We start from the raw sequence: 15,066 nt of genomic DNA on the forward strand, positions 1-15,066 counted from the left end.
CACCCTCACAGTAAAGAATTTTATCTTAATATCTAATCTAACCCTACGCTCTTTCATTTTGAAGCCATTGCCCCTTGTCCTGTCACTCCAGGCTCTTGGAAAATGTCCCTCTCCAGCTCCCTCCGGGCACTGAACCACCGCCGTGCTTAAACCACCGCGCACCCAGCGGATGCACACCCAGCCCGTGCGGGGGCGGTGTCCGATCCGTGCCGGGGCTGCTCAGAGCCCGCAGGGACCGAGAGCCCCGAGCGGCCACCGGCGCTGGGCCGGGCACCGGAGACAGCGACAGCAGCGGCATCGCAACCACCACAGCGGAAGCGCCGCCGGAGCCGGCGGACGTGACCTCACGGCACGGCCCCTTCCCAGCCCTCCCCGCCGCGTGTGGCGGCTCCCGGCCGGCGGCAAAGGAGGAGGAGGAGGAAGAGGAAGGCGGGCGGGATCCGGGATGCTGCCGGCGCAGCTCGGGCGCGCGCCGCGGCACCTGCTGGTGTGCGAGCGCGGCCACGCGCGCCACCCGCGCTCGCGGCACGCGGCGCACGTGCGGGACCACGCCTACAGCTGCCGCGTGAGTGGCGCGAGCGCGGGGCCCGGGCCTCGGCGGGACCCCCTCAGGGAGGCGGGAAGGGAAGGGAAGGGAAGGGAAGGGAAGGGAAGGGAAGGGAAGGGAAGGGAAGGGAAGGGAAGGGAAGGGAAGGGAAGGGTCGGAGCTGCCCACGCCGCCCGTCCCGGGCGTTCTGCCCGTCGGCCGCTCCAGGGCAGCGTTGCCGGTGCCCCGCTCGCGCCGGACTCGGTGTTCTGTGGGGGCTCCTCCGTCCTTGCCTGCGCGCCTCATTTTTGGGGAGAGGAAAAAAAAAAAAAAAAAGCAAATTCGCCCCGTTTTTTGTTCGTGGTCTCGCTCAGCATGGGAGAAACAAACTCCTTCCTTCCTCCAGCAGCGAGGGAGCGGGCGGGCAGAAGGAGCAGAGGTGGTGCCAGTTTAAGGATCTCTCTAAACACAGGCTCAGGGTCCGGTTTAGAAAGGAGACATCGTTTACTCCGGCAGGGCGCAAGGCGGAGGTTTCCACAAGTCAAGCACACCAGCTATCAAAACTTCTCACTGTTTATACATTTTAGCAAACAAAGAAATTAGAGTTCATTGGCTACAAGTTACATAGTTCTCTTATTAATTGGTATTTTGTCTTCTGTTGGTTGATGAGTCTCTCATGCTAATTAATCCACATGCTCAGTCTTTCTCTGCTTAGGAGTCAGGGGGTTTCTGCGGTCGGTGGCCGTGTTCTCCTCCTGCCGCAATTGCCTTTTATCCTCTCAGAGCTGATTCAGCAGAGTTGCTGGGTTTATTAAGTTTCTTACTTCTTTTGGGAGCTCTGCCAAATGTCTTTGTGGCCCCTGAATGCTGTGTTCTTTCTGCCTGCTGTCAGTGGTACATGCTTCTCCCCGAGCTTTGTTAAGCTCACCCTAGGTCTGAGATCACTGAAACACGTCCAGCCCTAAACGTTAACAAAGAGACCTGGACTTCACTTAAAGCTTGTTAGCTGTGCTCTTGTTTCATGGATTAAATCTCCCTTCTTGTTGATTAGGCTTGAAAGTGTACAAAGGCCAAACATCAAAGAACATCCTTCCTTAAGAAGATTTGTAGTATTCCACATTTTGCAGCAATCAGGCAGGACCCTGTCTCATAACCCCCTTCTCATACCCTGTAACTCTCTGGGCTAATTGTTAGCTGTTTCTGACTTCTGAGACATTTTTAGCAGCTAATCAGAAACTTTCTACCGGTGTGGAAGGCAGCTCGTTTGTCAGTCCTTACTTGTCTTGAACACGTGTGCTAAGGGAGATACACACCTGTTCTCCAAGAGCTTTGGGAAAGCAGTTTTTTGAGGAGCAGTGGGGGGAGCAAGGAAAGAGACCTTTGTGCTGCCTGGGAAGCTTCATACTTGCCATGTATTACTTGCCAAATATTACCTTGTTTTCCCTGGTGTGCCAGACTTCAGGGTTCTCTTGGTCTTTGGAAAATATATGGGGAAGCTTTTAAGCAAAAGGTAAATTGAAGATTCTACTTTGGTCTTTGCTTTTCCACTAAGATTACAGAAATGCTTAGGCTACATTTACAGTTACAGTACTCCAGCAAGGGCTGAAGGAGGTGTCCCATTGCGACACCAAGATAAAATGTGTAATGATGTGAAACGAGATCTTCTGTTAACTCATGCTCTGTAAGATCACATCTTTACATAATACATCAAATGCTATTGTATAGTTTAAAAAAAAGGGGAAAAAAACCCCACAAAACAAGAAACCAAACCCCAAACCACCAAATAATGTATTTAGTGTACCTAGAGACTGTGAAAATTGATACATTTTGAAGACACTAGCCTGATATTACTTTTTTTTCCATTTCATTTTGACATAACACACTGATACATCTTTGAAAAGTAGAGGTTTTCTTTTTTATTTCCTGTTGTTTTGTTTGGTTGGGGTTTTATTCAGGATGGGTTTTAGGATAGGATTTACATTACAAATATGTTCCTAATAGGTGTCTTTTTTGATCCCGGAATGTGGGCTGCTACCTGAAGTGCTGAAAAGCACAATTGCAGATTTTGGAGAGTACTACCTGGTGAGGAATTTACCCATTCATGAATTGATCGCTCATGAATTCATTGATGCTTTTGTGAAGAAAGGTAAGGAGGAAATCTGAACAGAACAAATGTGGCCATAATGTAGTTTTTTTATAGCACAGCAGAATTTTAATAGTCTTATTAGTATTTATTCTGAAAAGTGTTTTAAAGGAAGGAAAGGAAAAGTACTAAGCAAATTCTTCATGAATTTGTTCATATGCTTTTTTCTGCTTTGTCATGTGTGACAACGTTTGTTTGCGCCCACTGGGTCCAAAACTCCTGTGATTTTTCCTTGTAAATTTCTCTCTATTCCACCTCAATTCTGAAAGCCAGCTATCGAGAGGGCTTCCATGTATCCTCACACCTGTTTCTGCTACACCTCACTTTTATGCAGATTCTTGTAGAAATCTTTCTTTTCTCTCTCTTGTTCCTTCATACTTCAACACAGAGCTGTGCTGAGCTGTGTTCCACAGCAGGCCAGAGAAAAATATGAATATGCTTCCTTATTTTTTATATTTCACTGAGAGAGCTGTGACAGCTCATCCTTACCCAGTAAGAGCAAAGAGGATGCAAAGAAAGACACAGCCTCTGCCCAGCCACCTTGTCTTTGTGTGACCTGGTAATAAAAATACGTCTGGGAAACAATTGTGTTTTCCATTTGATGACTGGGGAGAGTCACAGGTGGAAGGAAAGAAAATGTTTTCATATAGGGGCATATTATGAACATTATCCCTATTATAGGCCCTTTAAAATATTGCCAGAACAGGGTTTATAAAATTAATAACAATGCCATTTTGCTTGAGAAGGTGGAAGAAAGTTAGTGGCTGAAAACACAAGAGTGATTCAGATAGTGTTTGTTTGTCATGTTTGGTTGTCTTGCAGTGAATTGTTTATCTTGCCATGTCTGTCTTTACAGGCTGTGTAATCTTGTGTTTTTCTGCTTTACTGTTAAAGGTTCATGCTACGCACTTACCTATAAGACAAAAATTGATCAAGATAATACTGCAGCTCTGCTACCAAATGGTAAGGGAGACTTGTTTTGGTTTCAGTAACTCATGTCAATTGTGGTCTGGGTTGTTTCTGGTTGTTTCTTTTTATTTGGAATGATGTCAGCTGGAAAATAATGCTTACTGTACTGCCAACTTTGTTAGAAATACATGTGAATTGGAAAAAATACTAATTTTAGCTCTTTTTTTTTTCATTCATGCTGTTAAATTATTTATTTCATCTGAAGGAAGTTAATAAAAGAACTTCACTTATGTATAGTCGCATTGTCAATGCTTCAACCATAATTGCAATTGCTACATAATTGCTTTGCAATCTTTACAAAGATTGCAATCTTTGTAAAAACATTGCATTCCAACTTCGTGTTTCCTACTGGTCTTAAAGAATTTGTACCAAAAATGAAAGTTATCAGCACTGCTTAGGAACACTTATAAAATTTAAAGTGTTTGTTCTCATGACACCCCACCTTGGGTACTTCATTCAGCTCTGGGTCCCCAGCCAGGAAGGACACGGACCTGCTGGAACAGGTCCAGAGGAGGTCACAAAGATGCTCACAGAGCTGGATCACCTCTCCTAAGAAAACAGGCTGAGAGAGCTGGGGTTGTTTAGCATGGAGAAGAGAATCAGAGCACCTGCCTGTACCTAAAGGGAAGAGAACCACAGAGGAAATTTTTTGCTGGTCATGTAGTTGTAGGATGTGGGGGAATGGTTTCAAACCGGAGGAGGGAAGGTTTCGACTGGATATTAGGAAAAAAGTCCTTACTGTGAGGGTAGTGAGGCCCTGGAACAGGTTGCTCATAGAAGTTGTGGGTGCCCCATCCCTGGAAGTGTTCAAGACCAGGCTGGATGGGGCTTTGGGCAACCTGGAAGGTGTGTCTGCCCATGGTAGAGGGGATGGATTTGGATGATCTTCACTGTCCCTTCCAACCCAGACCGTTTAATGATTCTGCTGAGAACTATGTAACATGTTAAAAGTCTGTTTCAATTGCATCACAGTTTTATGAGAAGACATAAAATGTCCGACATCTCAGGTGAGAAAATGAAGCTATTTTGACCTTCAATTACATAGTCTTCTTTCTGTTTAACAGTACATAAGATATAATAGAAATACAAACTGGTCTATCTGCCTTCCAGCCTAAGAAGCTGTAATATGACAGGTGCCCATGAGGGCATGAGTAAATTCAGATTGTTCAGAAGAATTCTTTTATATGTCTGTTAGCACAGTCCTGGCAAAATGGATACTTGATAGTGATGTAGTTTGTGTGACACAAATGTTACAAGCTGTGCACAATTATTGCAGAGGCAGTGTTGCCGTTCCTGGTGATGTCACTGTCTGAACTCTTCCTCTGCAGCGTTACTTGTTTGTGTTCTGTGCTGTTCCTTGTGCAGTGGAGCCCAAGGACTGTGCTGGAGAGGGCTGCTGTGTGAAGCTCTGTACCAAGCAGCAGCAGCCAGATCTAGGTTATGAGCACAGAAGCAGAGTTGTTCCAGCACGGATCAGCTCATCGCTAGCAGGCGTAGTTTACTCAGTGTGAGTAGTCCCACTGGACATGGAGGAACTGCTTTTGTTTATTTAGTTGAGCAGTGCATGTTGAGCATGAATGTTTACTAAATCAGGCCCTTGTGCAACGTAGTGCTCAGCTAATGACACAGCAAATGCTGGAGGATGAGTGGAGGAAAGATGGAGACAATGAACTGAGTAGTACAGTAAAAAAGCTATGACTATCTCAGGAATAATATTATGCTTTTCTTACTCTAGTTCACAAGACCTCTTTGATAAAAAAGAATAATTGAGTTATAACCTTTTTTTTTAAGGATTAATCTGGTAATCCATTTAACTGGAACTAAGGAGTCTGCATTACATTAGTAATACCATTGATCCAAAGCTAGCGTTGTAAAAGGTGTACAGTTCTCAAAAGACTTCAAAGAGAACCAAGTAGAAGACTATTTATATTAAAACTTGGTTTGTTTATAGGTAAACTAATTCTGTCAGTGGATAAGGACACTTATGAGGAACTTGGACTGCAAGGTCGCCCTTCTCGGTATTCAGGCAGAAAAGTCATGCGATACAGTAAGTATTTATTTAAGAAGCACCTTGTTGGCTGTTGAAACCTCCCTTTCACTACAATTAGTTGTTGTCTAGGTTATATTTTTCCGGATGCAAATACAAGGACTGCCTGAAGAGAGAAAGTATTTTTTCTCCAAGTAGTAAAGCAGCTTTAAGGACACAAACACATCACCTTTTCAGTACTCTATAAAAATTTTAATTTCAAGGGTTCTCATTGTGCTCTTTCTACTGCAGTGATGTAGTACTTAAGAATTTTTGCATACTCTGCATGGTGTCTATACCTTCTGATATAAGTTAGAAAATTTTAAACTGATTAAGGAGGTGTTTAAAATGTGTACACTGTACAAAATCAGTGAAAAGCCTCACACAAGGCTGCATGCTTAAAAGGCAGAATTGTTCTTTGTTTCACACATCTAAAATGGTAATCTCTATGTACCAAGTACTTGAAAAACATAATTTTTAACAGCTGCAGAGGAGACATCTTGAGTGTGAATTTTATTAATTTGTCTTTTAGGAAATAAAAAAACCCAAATATGAACACTGTGCCATCTCAAATGAATTGGAACTTGCAGCAGTTGATTGGTATAGTTACATAAAAACTTTAGGAGGGGAAACTTGTTACCTCTAGTAAGTATTTTGGCAAAATGGGACATAATTTTACCATTCTGATCATCAAAATATATAATGAAATTTCCATTTGAAAAATAAATATAAATTATGCATGGGACAATTCACCTAGGAAAAAACCAACCTATTGAAAAAGTGTTATTCTGTATACATGACAGACTTGTTGTTAGAAATTATAGGGGGTTTTTTACTGCTAATAGCTTGCCTGATTAGCAACATATTTTTAAGGCACTGTTCAGGGACTTCTGTCAATGCCATTTCAAGAGGAATCTGTCCCTCTAGTCATGAGGAAGCAGTTCCAGATTATATCAAAATAAGGCCTGCAGGAGGTGAATATTTATTTAAATAATGGGGAGTCATATTTGCATAATCAAATAGTTTGTAAAGGTTCTGCAAATGTAAAGAGGAAGTTTAATGTTCTTTGGTTTCTTTGTGCTCTTCTAATTTAATAATAATTTCTTTTTTATTTGGGTACCAATAGCTATTGTGTATTTTCTGCAGTTATCACTGTTGACTTGACTGATGCTGGCTTTCACCCTGAGAGCAAGAAACATAACAGAGTGCTTTGGGCCTTGAAAGAAAAGAAACCTTTAGAATTTGACTTCCTACTGGCTTGGTATAATACAGGTAAATAAGAACCAAAAGCAAAACTAAAACGCAGCTGACATGAAGTCCAAATATTTTTAGTTTACTGGGTTTTTTTTCTAGTGATTGTACAAATGCATTTTCAGTGGAGGAAAAAGTTGGATTAAAAAGTGGATGGGTGGGATTTTTTGTTTGTTTTGTTTATTTGTTTGGGGTGGGGAGGGTGTTACTTCCTGTGCACAGAACATCTCAGTTCAGGGGCACAACAGTGATTCATAGGAGATATATTAGTTGCTTCGTTTCCTTTCTCTGTGTTGCCCAGGCCTTGTGGCAAAACTGCCTGTTTGATGGTGCTGCCTCTTGTTTATAAATTTGTGACATATGTAACCATTATCAATATTCTTTTTTGGTTTGTATTTTTTTTTATTAATACACATAAGTTATGTATCTAGTTACATACTTAGGATGAGGAGCTCTGATTTCCTCAGTAGAGGACATGTACAGATTCCCTGTTTACATCATGTGCCGTGTGCCCAAATACAGAGTGCTGTTTGATCACTTTATTCTCAAGCTTGTTTGAGATTGGAGCCAAGTAAAAGGTTGCTATAAGAAATTGTACTGTTTCAAATAATCTTCTACTATTTGTTTATCTACTGTTTTCCAATTACACTATTTTTTCTTCTGGACTCAAGTATTTTTCCTCCTCTGAGGGAATTTTTTTTAAGTCCCCAGTTGTTTATATTACCTCAGAGCAGGCTATATGTAGGGATATGTAGCATTTGCATAGAACTGATGAAAACTGCAAGTGTCATGGTTTTCTTCATCACAGATGTGTAGCTTTTTGGTGTTGTTTTGCTTTGAGTCTCCACACTAGGGAGAATGCTTTCCCATCTCCTCTTTGTATTATTCATTTTTCCTGGCTCTTTAAGGTCAAGTCTGAGCCTTGGAAGGAGTTAACTCATCTGAGAAACAGAAGCTGTTTACAAGCTCCTTTAGGAGTGTCCCATGTTTCACTTTATTCCTTCATGCTTCCCCTCCCCCTTTCTAAGTACTAATCATATGACAAGGATGCTTCCTTGTTTGTCATACAGAAATTGTTTAAAGGCTTGCAATTCCCGTCCTTGTAATCTTCAGGAAAGAGTCACAGTGAAGGCTTTTGCTACCATAAATGGTGACATAAATCCAACTGAGGTGGCAGATCTTCATGCTCAGCTTGCTTGGATTTATTGACCCTGGACAGAGAGCAAAATGCCTCTAGGGCCACTATTTTTCATATGTTTGCTGCTGCCCGTGCTAACAGCATTCAGGAAGAATAGCAATTTATTTTCCCCTCACTTCCTTACATCCCCAAAGCAGGTCAGGTCAATCATTTCCTGAATATGGAGTTAAATCTGAATGCCTTTCTGTGCAAGAATCTTGTGCTCATAACACACAAAAGACTATTAGTTCCTTAGTACTGACAAAAATAAAACTTTTATGGGTTTTTATTAATAGATATGAGACATTGTGTAGATTCTGCTGTAAGGGAAAAAATGGGCTGTGTTTTGTCAAGAGAATGTGTGTCCTCTGTGAACGTTCTGCTTTCAGCCTTCCTGCTGATATCTGGTGTTTCTTGCTATGGCCAGCACTGCAGGATTTTTGGTTTTCATACCCAGTTTTCCTCCAATGTGGTTTTGGCACCAAGAAGAACAGGAAAAGGAAATACGTAGCATCTCATGTCTTTAATGACAGAGGCAATACAATCTTTTTTCTATTGCTGTAATTTCTATCACAATTTTAGGTGTTTATTGGATGAAATTCAATGGCCTCTGGAAAGCTTTGATGGTGTGCCTGGTTGCTGTTAACATAGAAGGCTGTGCTGTAGCTAGGGGAATTCTTCTGTTAGGGTCTGACTGTAGTCTTTGAGATTTCCTGCATTTAAGGCTCTAGCTGAGGCTCCCATGTGCAGCAGACATGAAAAATGCATGATTTTCTATATTTTACTAGGAATTCTAGGGCAAAATTATGCATTATTTGAACCTGTTAGGCTGACAAGTGCTAATAGAATGTAAGGGAGATCATCTGTTCTGGCACTCCTCAGACTTACATATGTCTTTATAAAAATACTAAATTAAGAAAAATTCAGTGACTGTCTTTGTCACTGTGCCCTTTGGAACAACCTTTTTTTGAAGAATGACTCAAAAAAAGAGCTTAACTCTCCTTTTTCTACTCCCCCAAATGATTGTCTTTGATGATGTAAATATGGCTGATAGACTTTAGGCAGTCCATATTTTCTGACCCTGTTCTTGAATTTCTGCTGTTTACATATGCCTTTTCTGTGGTATCTAGATATTCCTCTGCACTTTAGACTTTTCATGAGTAAGGCTTTATTTCTTGGTCTCCTAGACACCCATTGTTACTTCTTGGAAATAGCACATATTATCTGGAATTTGAAATTTAGGAGAATTTATTCCATGTCAATTACCTCCCTGCTTCAAAAGCAAGTTGGTGATATCTCTGAATTTAAAATATGCCACCTTAGGTTAGTTTTTCAGTCTAGGTACTGGTCCAAAACAGGTACCTGCTGTTTTGGATCTCTTACTAGTGCTTTCCCACAAGGCCATCAAGGTACATTTAATTCTTACAGCTGTACTACAGTGAAGAGGTATCAGGGAGAGGGGAGCAGGGGTGAATTTATTCTTCTAGTAAAGCGATATTGGTGATGTATTTTGATTTTTTTACCCTCTCCTCTTTCTTCTCTCTTCAGTCCTTATGCTCCAGATTATTCTGAAATTTCTCTTGACATTATTGATAAATCTGTTCTTAAACCTCTAATCACATGTTCACTTTTCCATTATTCAGGGAAAATGCTGTTCTGAGGTGACATTCCTGCTCCATTTTATCTGTTCCTTTTCAGGAACACTCTGAGTTCATCTTTTTATTACTCATGCAGTTAATTCTGCTTGAATTTTGTATTGGCCTATCAACACTTTGTAGTGAGATAGCAAATTTACTGAGCTGTATTAAGTTGCTGAATCTTGCACTAACTTTTATTTCCATGAGGATAAGGAAGCTTAAGATTCTAAGGTTCTGCCATGGATTAAAAGCACACAAGCAGTTTCACACTGCGTTTTTTGTTTATATACAAATGTTTCACGTATTCACTGCTTCTTTTGTTTAGTAGTTTCATAACAGCTGTTTGTGGTACTGTGTTGTTAAGGTGCAGAGGGATCAACATTGATGTCATACTTTTCAAAAAACCAGATACAGGCCCTGAAGCCAAAAATAACATTCAGCACCTTAAGGGACTTGCAGTGTCCAGTGTTACAAAGTAATGATCTACAAGGAAAGCCAGAGGAGTCCTGCAGTACAGAGGAGCTCTTTGAATGGCTGGGGGCTGTCTTGAATCAAGTTAGCTTGTAAGTACTTGAATTTGTTTGATCTTTAAAAATGTTTTAAGTAAGAAAAACCACAATTTATTTTAAGAAATAGTCAAATAAAAATTAAGACAGACACTGTTTAATAAGTGAGAGTCTTTTATGTTAATGTTAATGTAAGTTAAATGTTTAAATGTTTATGTAAGTCTTAAATGATTTTATCTGTGTTTTTAGGGGTACCCATATGTACTGGGTTGGTCTGGGATAGAGTTAATTTTCTTCACAGTAGCTGGTGTGGTGCTGTGCTTTGATCTGTGATTAAGAATGTTGGTAACAGGGGATGTTTCGGCTATTGCTGGGTAGGGCTTGCACAGTCTCTCCTTTCTGTCTCCTCTGTGCACTCGTTCTGTCTCTCCTATGGCCCTGCCAGTAAGGAGGCTGGGAGAGAAGCCAGCCAGCACAGCGGACCCCAGCTGAACAGAGGGACATCCCACATCATGGGATATGGTGACATGCTCAGCAGCAAAAGCTGGGGCAAGGATGGGTGGGAAATGTTCCAAGTTCCAGCTTTGTCTTCCCAAGTCAGTTAGAAGCCCTGCCTTCCTGGAGATGGCTGCACGTCTGCTTGCCCATGGGAAGCAGTAAATGAGTTCCTTTGCATGCTTTGCTTTGTGTGGAACTTTTCCTCTGCTTATTAAATTGTCGTTATCTTAACCCATGTATTTTCTCTCATTACCCTTTCGGTTCCAGGTGGGAGTGGGTGAGGGAGCAGCTGTGTGGTGTTTGGGTGCTTACAGGGTTAAGCCACAGCACCATGAGATCTTTTGTATTGGTTGCTTGGTCATTAATTACTTGGCATTGATTTAGATGATATACATAGATCCTACTTGTTTGGTACAGGTTCTGATTACTAAGACATCCTTTAGAATATTTGAAGCATATTTATTTCCATTACTTCATTGTTTTTTTCTTCCAGAGACAACAAATCCTCCAGCTTCTTATCAACCTATTGCTGTCCTGAGCCCAACACAGTGGTGGAAAAAGCTTTTTTGTGCACAATCACAGGCTTTATAATTCCTGAGAAGATTATTCAGTTATTGGAGCAGCTGTGGTAAGGATTGACAGAAACACCTTACTATAGCACTTGAACACTTCTTATTTGAAATAACTTTGAAGTACTTTGCAGTTGTAAATAAATAGCAAAATACATAAATATAGACTTCTGTTTTAATTAGGAAATTAACTGGAAGCTTGACATCAGTATAAAATAGACAATTTTGAATGCCTTGAATTTGAAAAAGCCATGTAGTCATGACTTTGGTTTTTATCTGAATTTTTAAGAAACTGGCTGTATGGTACTCCTACATTTTTAGAATGTGGAGTGGATAGTATCTGGCTTTGATTGTTGATAATCTATTTCTTCTCTGGTGGTAAAAGTATTTGTGTCAAGCATAGCCTTAGACTACTTCCTCCAATGTCTTTTTTCTTCCCTGATAGCAATTGTTCTCATTAAATTTTCAATTTTCTGAAAGACAGTGCATGCTGTAGGAAAGTCAGAACTGCTACTTTGCAACTTAGAACTTTTTCTAATTGCTACAACTTGCAGATTTGCTATGTATAAAACTACGATAGGAGTAATAGATAGTCAATCTTACTTTGTTCCCTAATGTGTTCTGAATATTTTCTTTCAAGTTTATTTATTATGGACTAAACTTTTTAACTGTTAATAATTTTTCACTCAAGTGTGTCTTTGATTGTTTTACTTTATAGTGTAGACTTGAATGTGCTGCCTATTCCATTATAATCACTGATTATCTTGTCTTCTTGCTTGCAGTTGCTATTTTGGTGAGCCAAAACTGGCACACTGGCTGACCTTAAGTGTGCATGGCTTTGCAGACAGCCCTGTTTCCTGGAGAGAAAGTGAGCATGGTTTCCACAAAGGAGGAGAGAACTTGTACAACTTTGTCATTTTTAGAAATCTGGACTACTGGCTTCACATGGCTGTAGGAACTCATGATGATTGTCCTCCATAAAGCTATGTCCACAGAAGAAGTTCTCTAATAATCCCTTGTTACTGACAGAAAACTAATAAAATATTTTTGTACAGGTAGTTATGTAACAGATTAAGTACTAAGAGTCTGATCATGTTTTTTGTAGCCAATGGAAGGAATGGATTTTTGTTTCTTCACTGTCATACAATGCCATCTGAAAAACTTCACAGCTTTTAGGAAAAGTTAAGTTTTTGAGACTTTTTCTCAGGAATCCTCTTTTCCAGGAGCAAATTTAGAGTTTAAAAGTTAGCTTTACAGATTGCTAGCTAAAATTTTTGTCAGGAAAGCTCATTTTGGGATTAAGTGTTTTATTTCTTTACATGAAAGGTCTGCAAATCCTTCATATCCCTGTTAAAGGTATTTCAGACTACATGCTAGCAAAGAACCCAAAGGGGTGGATGTGTTCTTCTTGATTTGGTAGGGGGTAAGAGAATAAAGGTGAGGAGAAGGTGTGTAGCACTGGGAGAGGCACCCATTAAATGTGGAAAAAGTGAAAGCTTACTGACTTGCCCCCTGATTTTGCAGATCACAGTTGATTGCCAGAAGAAGTATGTTTCTGACAGTGAGGCAAAAGTCTGCTGCTTCCTTTCTTAACTGACCTACACACAGGCACACAAATCTCTACTTTCAAAGTGAGGGTGTGGTTCCTGCTTCCAGGCCAAGCCATGGAGCTGCGATGTTATTGCAGACACGTTTCTGGGAAGGAAGCTGTGGACGTGCCCTCACACAATGCACTCAACGTGAAGCAGGTTTCACTAACAGTCTAACAGTACGAGTCATGCTGAGAGCACAGGCAGCCATAAAGAATCCACATTACTCTTGTTGAAATCCATGGAAAGGTGGATGGTGGTTTGGGGAAGGTGGGATTTGGGGTTTGTTTTGAGGAGTGGGTACGTATCATTAAAGTATCAATGCAGTGCTAAAGTTGAAGTTGTTCACTTGATGGGGTGAGAGATTGGTACTGGAAACTGGGGAAAAGCTGTAGTGGAAATGTCAGGGTGAGTGGCACAGAAAAGCAGAAGGACTGTGGGAAGCAGCTAAGCTCTACTTTTATCTGTTTATTGTTTCTCTTCAGTGAGGAGGATCCTGCTGGATGATTTACCAGGTGGTATTTGTCTAGCGCACCCCTCCACTACCCATAACCCTCTTGCTCAAGTTCTGCTACGTGTCCTACAATCACAACTCCAAAGAATCAGCAGTTTTCTAAATCATGACGTTATTTCTCAAAATTGTGCTGCATGAGATGTTTCTAGTAGGCTGCCAGGAGCAAGAATTACATGTACAGACACAGACTCACACAATCCCAAACTGAATAGACAATGGTACAAGAGTCTGGGAAAATTCTTGCCTTGGCACATGACTAGGGAATACTTAACACGGTTGTGTTTCATGACTGTGCATCAGTGTGAAGGGCTTAAGTGTTGACTGAAGTCTGCTTTTGAAAGTGTCTGTTGAGGCATTATGGACTTACATAAAAGAAACTGGTAACGAGAAGTATCTTCCTTTTTCCTCTTGACCAGATCAAGTTTTTACTTGAGACATCCTGGAAGTTACACCTGTAGCAAAAATTCTAATACAAAGTTTAAAATCCTACATTTTTATGAAAAATTGAAGTTTGCAGCTTCAGAGCTACTAACTGCAGGCCCTGTGAGTGTGATTATCTTTCTACCAGATTCTAGTAAAACCTTTTCCTCGACAGTATATGTGGGCATAAAACCAAGTGTAAAATATTCTGCTTGAGGGGGAAAAACCCACCCAGAAGTAAGAATCTTCTATGGGTGGGTTTGCTTCCCATAGTGGTTCCAGAAGCAGCTGTAGGACTCTACTCTGAAGTGGCAGCAGTAGGACAAGGTGAAGTGATTTTTCTAATGAGAATCAGGTGAAAGTGATTTTTCTAATTGTTGCATGAGCACATTGGGCTCCTTTGTGGAGAAAGAGCTGCAGAAGTGCTGGTGGGTGCACAGTGATTGCCTGAGTGAGGCTGTTCTGGAAGGCAAGCTGAGAAAAAGGATTTCAGCTCCTGGTTGCTTCAGAATGTGAGTATTAAGGTTAATTTTTTCTTTTTAATTTTTTTTTGTGGATGTCTAGGGAAATCTTAGCAGGTTGGTCAGTGGATACTTCACTTCCTGTGTACACAGGCCATGGACTGCAAGCATTTCTCAAAGCTCAGTGTTGTGGTGGCTGTGCTGCATCCTACAGCCTGTAGTGGTCTGCTGATGATGGCTTCAAATGGCTTTTCCCTAGGGAAGGGATTAAAATACTGTCTGTGAATCCTGTAACTTGAACTGCTGGGTTGGTTTCTAGCTTTCTCCTGTTTTCTTTAAACAGATATAAAGTAAAATTGAGAAACCTCGTGCTGTTACTAGGCACTGCAGTTGGTCTAATCGGAGGCTCTGTGAGGTGATACTGTGCTAACCAGATCCATGCTTCCTAGCAAGGGCCAATGTTGCACTCATCTCTAAGGAGAGAGGCTTTCCTGTGCTCCTGTGCTTGCTGGATTTTGTAGTTGCAGAGAAGAAAAACTGGGGTGGAATTTATTCCTAGCTTATCTCAAAAAAAAAAAAAAAAAAAAAAAAAAGAAAGGACCAAGGTAATATTTTCCTGGGATGAGGTACAACAGCCTTCCCTTTACCATCATATGCAGTACTGTGTCTCTCCAGGAGACTCCCAAGCATGGAGGAGACCTTGCCGAGAAGAGGAACATGAAGGCATTGCTCACATGTTTGGGGACCCCTTAGGAGGGAAGATCTGAGACCCAGCCGGGT

General features: G+C 41.0%; 1 protein-coding gene across 1 annotated transcript; it reads left to right on the top strand.

Moving 5' to 3' along the window:
• Positions 1-445: 445 nt before the first annotated feature.
• On the top strand, positions 446-12,377 carry RPP40 (ribonuclease P/MRP subunit p40). The gene is made up of 8 exons (XM_063161321.1): positions 446-565; positions 2,528-2,672; positions 3,564-3,632; positions 5,590-5,685; positions 6,811-6,936; positions 10,094-10,292; positions 11,227-11,361; positions 12,085-12,377. The coding sequence occupies exons 1-8, from the start codon at positions 446-448 to the stop codon at positions 12,281-12,283; spliced, it is 1,089 nt and encodes a 362-aa protein (XP_063017391.1). The 3' UTR covers positions 12,284-12,377.
• Positions 12,378-15,066: the final 2,689 nt, after the last annotated feature.

The sequence above is a fragment of the Melospiza melodia genome, chromosome 1 (assembly GCF_035770615.1).
Source record: "Melospiza melodia melodia isolate bMelMel2 chromosome 1, bMelMel2.pri, whole genome shotgun sequence".
Classification (NCBI taxonomy): Eukaryota; Metazoa; Chordata; class Aves; order Passeriformes; family Passerellidae; genus Melospiza; species Melospiza melodia.

What these genes read in the sequence shown, in the direction of transcription:
- RPP40 (XM_063161321.1), top strand. Translation starts at nt 446, where the DNA reads ATGCTGCCGGCGCAGCTCGGGCGCGCGCCGCGGCACCTGCTGGTGTGC. An exon ending in TGATGCTTTTGTGAAGAAAG is followed by an intron (nt 2,673 to 3,563) that starts GTAAGGAGGAAA and finishes TTACTGTTAAAG; the next exon opens with GTTCATGCTACGCACTTACC. An exon ending in GTCTTGAATCAAGTTAGCTT is followed by an intron (nt 10,293 to 11,226) that starts GTAAGTACTTGA and finishes TTTTTCTTCCAG; the next exon opens with AGACAACAAATCCTCCAGCT.